Source organism: Trichechus manatus, unplaced genomic scaffold, assembly GCF_000243295.1.
Source record: "Trichechus manatus latirostris isolate Lorelei unplaced genomic scaffold, TriManLat1.0 scaffold00220, whole genome shotgun sequence".
Lineage (NCBI taxonomy): Eukaryota > Metazoa > Chordata > Mammalia > Sirenia > Trichechidae > Trichechus > Trichechus manatus.
The window spans coordinates 1,783,891-1,797,113 of record NW_004444156.1 but is presented as its reverse complement, the minus strand read 5'-3'; the positions used below and the strand labels follow the sequence as shown (position 1 = coordinate 1,797,113).

The 13,223-nt window shown below is 37.5% G+C and overlaps 1 protein-coding gene across 6 annotated transcripts in view; it reads right to left on the bottom strand.

The window, feature by feature from the left end:
* The window catches only part of NEK1 (NIMA related kinase 1), a 170,868-nt gene that overhangs the window by 96,282 nt on the left and 61,363 nt on the right, over positions 1–13,223 (bottom strand). For 5 of the 6 annotated variants that reach the window (XM_023742846.1, XM_023742844.1, XM_023742843.1 and 2 more), the window contains 3 exons: positions 10,642–10,802; positions 10,429–10,560; positions 3,965–4,067 (listed from right to left, as the gene is read on the bottom strand). In XM_023742846.1, the coding sequence (XP_023598614.1) occupies positions 3,965–4,067; positions 10,429–10,560; positions 10,642–10,802 (396 nt within the window). The remainder of the gene's footprint in view (positions 1–3,964; positions 4,068–10,428; positions 10,561–10,641; positions 10,803–13,223) is intronic. The other variant, XM_023742845.1, reaches the window with a different exon arrangement.

Genomic DNA, 13,223 nt, shown 5'->3' with positions numbered 1-13,223 from the left:
AAGACCTCTTTAAAGTGTTAAAAAGCAAAGATGTCACTTTGAGGACTAAGGTGCACCTGACCCAAGCCATGGTATTTTCAATCGTCTCATATGCATGCAAAAGCTGGACAATGAATAAGGAAGACTGAAGAAGAACTGATGTCTCTGAATTATGGTGTTGGCAAAGAATTTTGAATGTATCATGGGTAGTGAGACGAACGAACAAGTCAGAGTGCTGCTTGGAAGCAAGGATGGCAAAACGTTGTCTCACAGATTTTGGACATGTTATTAGCAGGGACCAGTCCCTGGAGAAGGACATCATGCTTGGTAAAGTAGAGGGTCAGTGAACAAGAAGAATACCGGCTAAGACATGAATTAACACAGTGGCTGCAACAATGGGCTCGAACAGCAACAACTGTGAGGATGGCACAGGACTGGGCAGTGTTTCGTTCTGTTGTACATGGGGTTGCTATGTGTTGGAACTGACTCAACGGCATCTAACAACAACACAACATGTTGAGTGAAGTAAGTCAATTAAAAATGAACAAATACTGTTTGAGACCACTATTATAAAGCAACAACAAAGAGTTTACACACAGGAACAAAAAAGAAAAGGAAAAATATTCTTTGATGGTTACCAGGGACTGAAGCGGGAGGGAGGGAAAATGACCAATGAGATGGAGGACACAAGTTAATACTAGTGAAGGGAAAGGCAATACACAATATGGGGGAAGTCAGCAAAACATGATCAAGGCAACAGTAGTATTAACAAGCAATAACTTACGAACGGATAAATAGGTAGACAGATCCATCAAGAAGTCTGGGAGGGTGTAAGGGAATACGCCCGCCGGCAGATACAGGATAGGTGGTGGCTATTTCTACATACATGACTGTAGGTGTGGCTCATATAGAGTACACAGTGAGTAAAGTCAGGGAAACCTCTTAGACATAACCAAACACCTCACAGGATGCAGTTCCTAGGCTGGAAGACAAAGGACCATAGACTCGGGGGACATTTACATCAATTGGCACAACACAGTTCATAAAGACAATGTTTTGCATCCTACTTTGGTGAGTAGCATCTGGGGTCTTAAAAGCTTGCAAGCAGCTATCAAAGATACAACTACTGGTCTCTTCACATCTAGAGCAAAGGAGAGTGATGAAAACCAAAGATTTTGTAGAACAAAAATTGAAATTCACAAAAAAGACCAAACTTACTGGTCTGACAGAGATTGCAGGAACCCCCAATATGGCCCTGAGACACCCTTCTGACCTGGAAATGAAGCCATTCCTGGGGACAACCTCCAAGCCAAATGATGGACAGGCACATGAGATAAACAATAACACTTGCAAGGAACATACTCCTTAGAATAATCAATTACATGAGATCAACAGAGTAATATCTGCCCCAAAGCAAAGATGAGATGGCAGGAACGGGTAGAAAATTGAGGATGAAAGGAACCAGGGAACCAGGGGTGGAAACAGGGAGAGTGCCAGCACGTTGTGGGGAATGAAACCAAGGTCATGAAACACTTTCTGCACAAACTATCAAATGGGAAACTAATCTGCTCTATCAACTTTCACCTAATGCACAATTTTAAAAAAATCTGTAACTAAAATTCCAGATGCTATTATCATGGGAGATGTCAGGCAAGGGAGAATGCAGGACATTCTCTTCTACTATTTATGGGAAGAATACAAGTACAGATAAATTTCAGATATTAGAAAAACATAAATAGAAGTTTGTATTAAAAATAAAAAAAAAAAATTCAACTATAATGCCAGTTTCCTGACATTATTTCAAAGAAAAAATATCCTAAATTGGAATGACCACATTAATTAACTCACAGAGATATCACTTACAAACTCAGATTATAACTATAGAAATATTACAATTCTAATCAAATATATTACCATATAATTGACCTCTTTGTAAGCATCATGCTTCGTGGGGTGCTGAGCTGAGAGAAACAATCGGCAGATGTTCTGTGGACAATGGTCAGAAAGTATTTGTGTACTTCTACAAGTCAAAACTCTGAAGAGTTTTAACTACTGTAACGATTATCTACACACACTTGATGATGTCAGATGGATCTTTGCTGAAAGCAGAGAATACCAGAAAGATGTTTACACATGTTTCATTGACTATGCAAAGGCATTTGACTGTGTGGATCATAACAAATTATGGATAACACTGCAAACAATGGGAATTCCAGAACACTTCATTGTGCTCATGAGGAACCTGTACATAGACCAAGAAGCACTTGTTCAAACAGAACAAGGGGCTGCTGTGTGGTTTAAAATCAGGAAAGGTGTACGTCACAGTTGTATCCTTTCACCATACAGTCTGTATGCTGTGCAAATAATCCAAGAAGCTGGACTATATGAAGAAGAATGCAGCATCAGGATTGGAGGAAAACTCGTTAACAACTTGCGATAGGCAGATGATCAACCTTGCTTACTGAAAGTGAAGAGGACTTGAAGCACTCACTGATGAAGATCAAAGACTGCAGCCTTCAGTATGGTTTACCCCTCAATATAAAGAAAACAATTAATTCTCACAACTGGACTAATAAGCAACATCACTAGAAACAGAGAAAAGATTGAAGCTGTCAAGGATTTCATTTCACTTGGATCCACAATCAACACTCATGGAAGCAACAGCCAAGAAATGATGTACTGCATTGGCCAAATTTGTTGCAAAGACCTCTTTAAAGTTTTAAAAAGCAAAGATGTCACTTTGAGGACTAAGGTGCACCTGACCCAAGCCATGGCACTTTCAACTGTCTCATATGCATGCAAAAGCTAGACAATGAATAAGCAAGACCAAAGAAGAATTGATGCCTTTGAATTATGGTGCTGGTGAAGAATATTGAATATACCACGGACTGCCAAATGAATGAACAAATCTGTCTTGGAAGAAGTACAGCCAAAATGCTCCTTATAAGAAGAGAGGATGGTGAGACTTAGTCTCATGTACTTTGGACATGTTATTAGGCGGGACCAGTCCCTGAAGAAGGACATCATGTTTGGTAAAGTAGAGGGTTAGAGAAAAAGAGGAAGACCCTCGATGAGATGGACTGACACAGTGGCTGCAACAATGGGCTCAAACATGGCAATGATTGTGAGGATGGCACAGGACCAGGCAGGGTTTTGTCCTGTTGTATACAGGGATGCTATGAGTTGGAACCTACTTGATGGCACCTAACAGCAACGATTATCCAGAAACTTAATATTTTCTTGAATAAATGACTTAATTAGTAATCTAATTAATTGGCATAAGTAGAGGTTTGAATATAATTTTTGTAATCTCCTTTTGAACCAATGCATAGTGACACATATATTTTTACCCAAAAATTTATTTCCCATTTTTTTTTAAAATGCTTTGCTACTTAAAAGTATTTAAAACCAAAAAAGCATATGAGGGGTGGGGTGAAACAGCGTAAGAATTTATTTAATATAAATATCTGGGTTGCTACACCCATTTTTAAGGTCCCGGGTTGCAGCAAACAGTTTGTACTCAACTATTAACCGAAAAGATTGGTGGTCTGAACCCACCCAACAGCACTGCGGAAGAAAAGCCTAGTGATCTACTTCCATAAAGGCTGATAACGAAGACAACCCTAGGGAGCAGTTCTACTCTGTAACACACAGGTCGCCATGAATGGCAATGGGTTTGGTTTTTGTTTTTTTTTAATATCCGTTTCTACTCTTATAGGAAGGATACAGCTATGAACTTACTCTCAATTAACCAAGGCAACAATAGAATTTCACCTTTGGTAGGAAAGATACAGCAGAAGAGAGGTTAAATAATAGAAAATACATCAAGACTTCATACTCTACTTTTGAGTATCTTTATTTCTTATTCTAATGTACAGATTGTAGATTTTTTTTATGTATACTTACCTTATTCCAAACCTTCACTTTAAATATCAATATGTTCAAAATCTCAAAAAAAAAAAAAAAAAAAAAAAAAAAATCCTACCATATGTCCTTCGGCTCGAGCTTTATTCTGCAGAGCTTCCCGTTTTCGCTGCAGGAACTCTTCTACCTGTTTAGCTCTCTCCACGGACAGCTGTCCTTTTTGCCTGAGTACGTGGACAAACAACAAAGTCAGCAATTCCGAACACTGAACATCCCAAAAAGTTAAAACTATACTTAGTCTAAATACATTTTTCAGTTGCAGAACATGAAGAAAGGTTGATGTGAAATGAAACCTTTATCTGTAACGAAGAAATCGCTACATATTTATTGGCATCTACTACCTAAATCACAGTCTTCAGTGTTTTAATTAAAAGCAAAATCTATAATGCTACTCCAAATCTTGACAAGAAGCTTTCTCTTATATTTGATCTATCCTAGTTATAGACACAAAAATTATTTTAGACTGTACTTAACTAGAGAAGAATCTCCATAGTTCCTAGGCCATTCAGCTTACTTCAGAATTCTGTATCAGATATATCTAAGATGCTTCTTTAATGACTATTAAAGTCAACTGGAAGTAGTATAGCAGTATCAAAAATGAACAAAAAAAATGAAAAGTTCACTTGCTGGGTTTGAGTTTTTAAAAATACAGTAAAAAGTTATGTCTGAATTCTTTGAATATGACAATTATAGAAAAATGAAATGGATAGGTTAGGAAAAAACTAAAAGCACAGTTATTTGTTCTAATCTTTTCCAATTTTACCTGTTTATTTGACAATTATAGAAGAATTTAAACATGTTGAGCTTAGATCACAAATAAAATATCACTAACAAACATTTATTGAACATCTACTATATACATGTGTCAGTTATCATGCTAATTATTAGAGACACACAAATAAATAAATCCAGTCCCACTAATCAGAGAACTCCTAGCAGAAATCAACTCTAGTTAAATCTTGCCATGAGGAAGAAAGAGGAATATGTTTTTCGGGCTGTGCTTCTGCGGATTTTGGCTACTAATGTACACAAACTTTCTATAGCCTCTTTGGGGTTATCACACTGAGTCATGCTGTGAAAAACGTGAAATAACACCTTCTCTGTCTTCCAGTAAGATATAAACACTTCTAATTTTTATGCCCCAAATAATCATTTCCTTTACATTGTACGGCAAGAACTACTAACTGGAACAAAAAACATTTTAAATATGAAAGTAAGCTTTAAAAACTTAAAATGTGTTCCACCACGAAGCTGTGAATGATAGTGGTCTAAGGGCATTTACTTTACATGGTCCTTAAAAGAAATTCTGGTGAAATTTCCATCACTGGAATCTTCCAGGATAAGACAGTCTCTACAGCTGGTTTAAGGACCTATTATTTTGACTCTCTGATATGTCTGGGTAATTAACTCTTAATCAAGTTCCACATCGTCAGGTCATGTTCGCTTGAGTAGGCTGAGAGCAATGGATGAGAAATTTGTTCATGCGTCTATACCACACACGTGCTGTCTCCTAGCAAGCATATCATGTGCTGTATAACTCTGAGATGAATACGCTACATCGGTCTGGATGTAATACACTGCCTGCATACATCCAGGCAAGGAGCATCCTGGTCTGCTATAGCCCCATTTCTATAATGCTGGGCGTGAAAAGGGTAGATGAACCTTCAGAGATACGATATATCCAATATATCATCTGAAACTGTTACGTCTACTGGTAAGGCTCTGTTTTGGGAGGTCCTAAAGGTTATACCTCCATTTGCAATGAGATAAAATTGTGTATCACTCTCCTATGCATCCTGGCTGCATCAGACTTCCTTTTCTAATCTTTATAGAAGTAAAACTTGTTAGACTTTCCATCCTAATACACTGTCTGTGTCCAGTGCTCGTCGGTCTGAACCTTCAATTGACATATGTTAATACAGCCATTGTATAGAATCATTTTACTAAGAACCTGGCCATACGTTAACAGCTCTGATTTACAGATGTTCATGCATGCTTTCACACCACTTATGTATCAACTACCATCTGCACTGTCTCTTTATATGATTTACATTATAAATTTTGCTTCACTTCATAATCATTTCCTATGCCAGTTTAAATAAGTAGGTTTACATGACTGACTACTTCCACTAACTTAAAACCGGTACTGATTTTTGTTTAGTATGTCTCTTTTTCCTCTCATTTATTAAACAAATATTTATTAAGTGCCAACTATTTGCCAACATTCTATCTACCTTTGCAGTTACAAAGACAAATGAAATAGAGTTCCTACTTGGCCTAGTAACAGAAACAGATCATTAAATTAACAATTATAAAAACATATGGTAAGAGTATACATATCGATAGAATAGTAAGGTATTCAGCACAAACAGAAACAAACTACAGATACATGCTACGCTACGGATAAACCTCAGAAACATTACGTACGGTAAAAGAAGCCAGACAGAAGAGACCACATATGGTATGACTCCACTGACGTGAAATGTTAAGAACAGGAAATATATAAAGAAAATAGATCAGTAGTTGCCTAGTACAGAAATTAATAGTAGATGTTCATGAGCTATCTTACTTGAGTGATGAAAATGTTTTAAAAGTGATTATGATGCTTGGAAAATTTACTAAACATCACTGAATTTTACACCTGAAATGGGTGAAGTATATGATATATAAAATAGGACCCAATAAAATTATTTTTGAAAATGGGAAAAAAAGAATATGCGATAAAAACAGTGGTATAGATACTTAAAAGGCAGCAATGAAGAGGGGTAAAGGAAGACCTCCTGGAAAATGCTTCCAGAAACCACAAAGGATAAATACACATTAACTAGATTAAGAGAGAGAGACTGAATGCAAGAAACAGACGTGAAAGTAAGAAACAGTATGCTTCATCCGGGGAACCAGAAGCAGTTCAGTGACTTGGGATGATAAACCAAAAGGTAGGCACTGTCAAGAGAAGAAACCCGAGAGAGAGCTAAGATTTCCTGCGGGCTGTGGGAAGTCATTGTAGGGCCCTAACAACAGACACAAATGATGAAATACTTGCATTTCAGATCATTCCATTAAAAACATCATTTTAAAAAAGAAAACAAGTCAGAGAGGAGGTAACATGGATGAGAAATGAAGGGGGCCTAAAGCTGGCAACGGTGGTAGAATTGGGGAAAAAAGAGACAATCAAGAAGTATTTAGGAGGTACAATAAGCAGGATAAAGTAGTTTAAGTGTGACTAGAAAGCAATGAGAAAACTGAGTAAAAACTTCAGCAGGTGATGGGATTATGTCTTGGCAGTGTCAGCCAGTAAAATAAACCTTTCTAGAGTGGACCAATATATATAATAAAAATTTTTAAAAATTAAATATTTACCACTGCCTATGAAATCAGGCTTCAAGAAGCTTAAATGGTTCCATTTACAAAGGAGCCATTCATCACCTACAGTAATCAAAACATGTGTTTCTAAAGTAAAAGATATGATACCGACCAACCCAACCTGTCATTTATATACAAATCCTTTCATACACTCTTATCTTGGTATAAATATTTTTATCCTGATATCTTAGGACATCATTTATTAAAACATGGAGGGAGAATTACATCCTAAAATTCCTTTTAGGTCTAAAACTTCAAGTCTGTGGATCTGGATACCTTCAAGCAGTTACGCCAGATTTAATATTAAATGAGACACTTTAAATATTTCATTTTACAGTTTATAAATTAAAGTATCAAAAATTTAAGCCTCGTAATTCTCGGACATCTTGAAGTTCAGATTTCAGAAGTTTTAGAATTGTTTTAAGTTGTATTACTTACATCTTACTAGAATTTTTTTTACCTCTATTTTAATCTCTGTATCAGGAACAAACAAAACTTTTTCTGTAAAGGGTAGATAGTAAATATTTTAGGGTTTGCAAGTCATACTCATTTCTGCTGTTGTAGCAGGAAGGCAGCCATAGAAAACACATAAATGAATGAGCGTGGCTGTATTCCAGTAAAACTTTATTTACAGACACTGAAATTTAAATTTCATAGAATTTTTACATGTCACAAAATACTATTCTTTAGATTTTTTCAACCATTTAAAAACCAATGATAATGAGCTGCACCAAAACAGGTGGCTGGCTGGATTTGGCCAATGGGCCATAGTTTGCCAAGCCTTACTCTGTATATTGCTACAACAGGTAAAAAAAAAAAAATTCAGTTCTACTCTGACACACATGGGATTGTCATGAGTCAGAATCAACTAGACAGCAACTGCTTTTTTTTTTTAAACTGGTATTGTCAGTAATAACAACAACAACTTGAGTGTAAGATTTAAAAATAAAAGTATATTATGCTTGAGTATTGCTAAGCATACCAGAGTTGATTCAGATGGAATGCTAAATGATCTCACAACTACATACTGCTCAAAAACAGCAAATTAAGATAGTGGAAATTCTATCTGATGCTCAAACTTCGAATGGAAGGTGTGGAACAGTGGAAGAAGTAACTGAGATACACAGCCATTAAAGACAATCTGAAACACAACTATGAACATATGCAAATATTTCAAGTTTATACAGGAGTTTGATGCAAATGACCCAATGTAGTCAATTATCTGTCATTCCATCTATGAAAACTCAAGAAGCATTCTGGAAGATGAGCAGTGTGAAGAAGTATAAAATAGTTCTCCCTATTTTCTTTACACTATTGCACTGTCAAAGTCCACTCTAGCAAATCCTGCCTTACAGTGTCCATTGGGCAAACCAGTCCAGGGAGACTGACATCACTCACTTCTGACACCAAATTGTGTGGTAGATAACAAACCCCACTCCACATGTCAGCTATGTCCTCTGGAAATCTCAGCTTCCCTTCCCTGTTCAGTTCAGATCCTAGCTGCCCACACAGCTCACCTAGCTACCCAGGGCTGGGTCAGCAGTTACCAGCTACAAGCTCAGGAGTCTACATGACCCCTCCACTGCAGGCCAGCAGACCCCAAACCTGGGATTTTCCTCTACCCCTTCAGGGTAGCGGCTGCAAGCCTGGGAGTCCACATGACCCCCTCCACTCCAGAACAGCAGGCCCCAAACCTGGGGTCTTCCTCTAACCCTTCAGGGTATCGACTGCAAGCCTGGGAGTCCATTTGACTCCCTCCACTCCAGACCAGACGGCTCTCCCTGCTCCTTTGGGTACTATAATTCACTGTAATAACCCACAGAGCTCATGGGAAACACGACACCTGCAATAACAGCTTTAATATAACAAAAAGGGATACAAATGAGGAGATGCATAGGGGGAGGTCTGGGAGAGGTCACAGCACGGAGCTTCCATGTGCTAAAGAGAAACGCACTACCCTCTACCGTGTGTGGTCACCAACCAGGAAGCTCTCTGAGCCTCCATCTTCCAAGGTCTTTACTGGCCTCAGCACATGGCCATGATTGTATCATGCCTCTGGAGGGTTAGTCAGTATGAGGCCCCTAGGAGAGCCTCCATCCTCAGGGCTCTCAGGAACAAGACTGAAGAACAAATGGCTTTCCGCAAGGTGATTCCACACCTCACAACTATGCACATTTATTTTATGAGATTCTGATTAAAATAAAACCAAACAAAATATATACTAGAAAGTTCAATAATACCAGAGGATAAAAGTCTCACATAGAATTTGCTTTCCCATTTCATCAAAAACATGCATGTGTGAATCTGTAGCCTTGTACAATCTACAATTATCTTAACATTCAGGCTACTGTAAATAATTCAATTTTAACTTATATTTACCTCACTTATATATCTCTGCTCAACTAAATTTTAATCATCTTTTATAATCCAGAGGCATCATAAAGAATTTTATAACATTCAAAGGTATTCTCCTTAAAATCACAACAAGGAAAAGGGCAATGTATCTAAATTTTCGTAAAATGGTATCTGATCTTCCTTAACTCACCAGAATGTTTTATAGAGGAAATCAGAATGCCTAAGAAAACATACATGCATACTTGAGAAAGAAGGAACTGTGCAAATTAAAACCACTGACAATTACCATTATTAAATTAATTCACTGGAGGAAAGGGACGATCTGATGAACAGGATCATAGAGATATAAATCAAAGATGAATGTGAAGAGAAAACGTACTAACAAAGAGAAAAGTGGGGTTCAAGGTGATAAAGAAAAGGAAGACAAAAAACCATGTCTGGAGGTTTGTATAAAGTGTGACTCCATTTAAATTTATATTCTTATTTATCTAGAGCAAGTAGGTGAAATTATTACAACCATATGTTGGCTATCAGTTACCACATGTTCCTGTAAATAACATGCTCAAAAACAATTTGTTTACCCTATAACACATAAATAAGCCACAAAAATCAGACTGAATTGAAGAGCTACATGCTTGTCACAATGCAATCAAGTGCCAAATTCACACCTGAGAAAATTATTGCATCTAGAAGACAAAAAATATTCTACGTAATCAACGGAGAAAACATCTAGACAGTGTAGGTACTAAGCTATACATAAGACAAAATTACACACAAGGATGAATTCACAGATCAGCACAGTCCAACCTGTTTGCATTGGCTTGTCTAGATATGGCCTTCAATCTTTTCAAAGTTTTTCTAATAGCATCAGCATCAGGGAAATGGTGATGACCTGCAGCCCCGTTAGGAAATCCTGGACGTATTCCAGGTGAAATTCCTCTGTAGATAAATATGCACAGTGATTTTCATTACTTTCTCTGAAGCAAAGCATAAGCAACTTCTGCAGAACATAAGCCATACCTTTCTTGAAGCCCTCGGCCATGTACTTCTCCTTTCCACTTAGATGCATTATCTTCTGCTCTTTGCTGCCGCATTTGATCAAAAATAGCATGGTAATGTTCATACTGTCCTCGAGGAGAACAAGATGGAGCCACTGGTCCTCCACTGACCAGAAAGGGAGCCTAGGAGTTAAACAAAGAGCTCTCACATGTTTATCTCACGAGGCCTTAAAGGTCTGCACTGGCCTCCAAAGAAAAAAGTGAATATTGACACAACTTTAAAAAAGCAATTATCTAACTTGAACACAGTGATACATATACAACCCAAAGCAAAATGTTTCCTACTATATTACAACCATCAACAATCAAAAAGTAGTATGCTTTGTTACTAATAACAAAGCATAATTTAATGCAACAGACAAAAACACTAAAATGTCACTCCATCATTTAAATATGGAAAATTATGGTCTTAATAAACAAGTTTTGAAACAAGCATCTAACATGCACTTCATATGATTCTGTTCTATTAAGCTTAAATATGGATGGTTACTAACTAAAGCAGAGCCTGCTTTTGTTAACACTCAAAATTATATTTAACAAAAGCATTCGCATATGGCATTTAATATACCCCAAATCATTCAATTCACCAAGCAGACATTAAGGTTAAAACACTGTGAAAACATACCTCGTGTAGATAAAAGCAGCAAAACATACTATGCTTAAGTAGTTTACAATCCAGTTGGGAGAGAAAACACAAAACTAGAAAAACACGTCAAGCCTGTGGTAAATGAACGACAATGAGGGACACTCCAAGGAGTAAGCACTGAACAAATTCACAAAGCAGACAACATGATTAGAAGTAAAATCCCTAAAAATATTTTTTTAAGTATAGAGAAAGATAAATGCCGAACGTAGCCTTGAAAGCAATGTAATAAAGAGAGATTAAGTCTGAGCCGATTACAGTAAAAATAAGCAATGTATGTAAATATTTGGATGTTGGCAGTGGGGGAGGGAGAGGAAATATGAAGGACAATGTAGACAAACAAATACCATTACAAGGAAGGCAGATAGGGAGTGCTAAGCTCGGCAATAAAAGGTTGGTATAGCTAGCTGCTATCACGCCTGGGTGTTCTGAGTTCATATAATAAACAACAGAAAGCATTTATAAACTTTCTTGCAGTAGTATACCAAAACAGTTTATAAAAAAGTCAAAAAGTCAATATGAAGCATGATAAGCAGGAATAAGCGAGAGACCAAGGCAGAGTGACCAATTAGGCTGATGCTGAGCTGACCCCAAGCCAGGAAGCCTAGAAATAAAGGCAACCATTGAAAAAGTAAAAGCTTGAGGCAGTTGTGGATTCTCTGCTGGAATGACAAAGGATAAAGACAAAGACATAAGGACTCAACAACAGAGATGTCAGAACTCAACCACCTGGAAAACCCAGAGTTAGAAAGTAGTCAGAAAAGGATAAAAGTAGTAAATCAAAGTGTATAACGCTACAACGGGCTCAACAATGGGCTCAAACACGACTGCGAGGATGGTGCAGGACCTGGCAGTGTTTGTTCTGTTGTACACAGGGTGCCTCTGAGTTGGAACCGACTCCATGGCACCTAAAACAGCAGCAAACGCTACAGAAGTCGTGGTAGAATATCATCAAAAAAGAGGAAATCAATAACCTCAAATGCAGAGGTCATCTGACATATAAGACAAGCTGATATGTCTAAAGGTGTGTAGCAGCCTTTAAAAAGCTCAGTTTTTTTGTAAACTGATGACAGCAGATACCAGAATTCTGAGAGGAAAGGAGGCAGAACTTCCAGGCGATAACACCTTAAGGAAAAACTCTGGCTAAGAAAAGACACAAAGAAATATACTGGAATCTAATAAAAGAAACTTGAGTGTAACCCAGTGAGATAACATTTAACACCCTGACATAGTAAATTGCATACAATTTTATAAGAAACCACGATTAAAAAAAAAATCATCACAAAATAAATTCAGATAACTGTTTAGATGTTCAAAGAACAAGAGATGAAAGCTGCTAGAAACAAGGATGATGGATAATTAGGCAGGAAGCTCCATCCCAGGGGTGCTCACACACAGCCTCAACATGTGCGTCTCGAGTCAGGACAGGATCAGAATTCTGGTAAAACGTGGTCAAATCTCCCATGACACTGGAGACTGCTGGAGTTTCACCTGGCGCTAATACCATCTTAGCTCAAATTTAGTGTTCGAACGTCTCTCTTTATCAGAGTATGCACACATCTCTGAAGATGCCTATATTCATATTAATACTGAAAATACTGTTAGAATACCGAAGCAACACGATCTTTTTAAAATCAATTTATTGAGGTATAATTTATATGCAATAAAATTTACCACTTATAGATACTCCTGAGGAGTATGCTTCTTAGCTCAAGTAGATACATGAGACTAAATGGGCAGCTTCTGTCCGGAGGCAGGATGAGAAGGCAGAGAGGGTCAGGAGCTGGTTGAATGGACACAGGAAATCAGGGGTGGAAAGCAGGAGTGTGCTGTACAGTATAGGGAGAGCAACTACAGTCCCATAGCAATGTGTGTATAAATTTTTGTATGAGAAACTGACT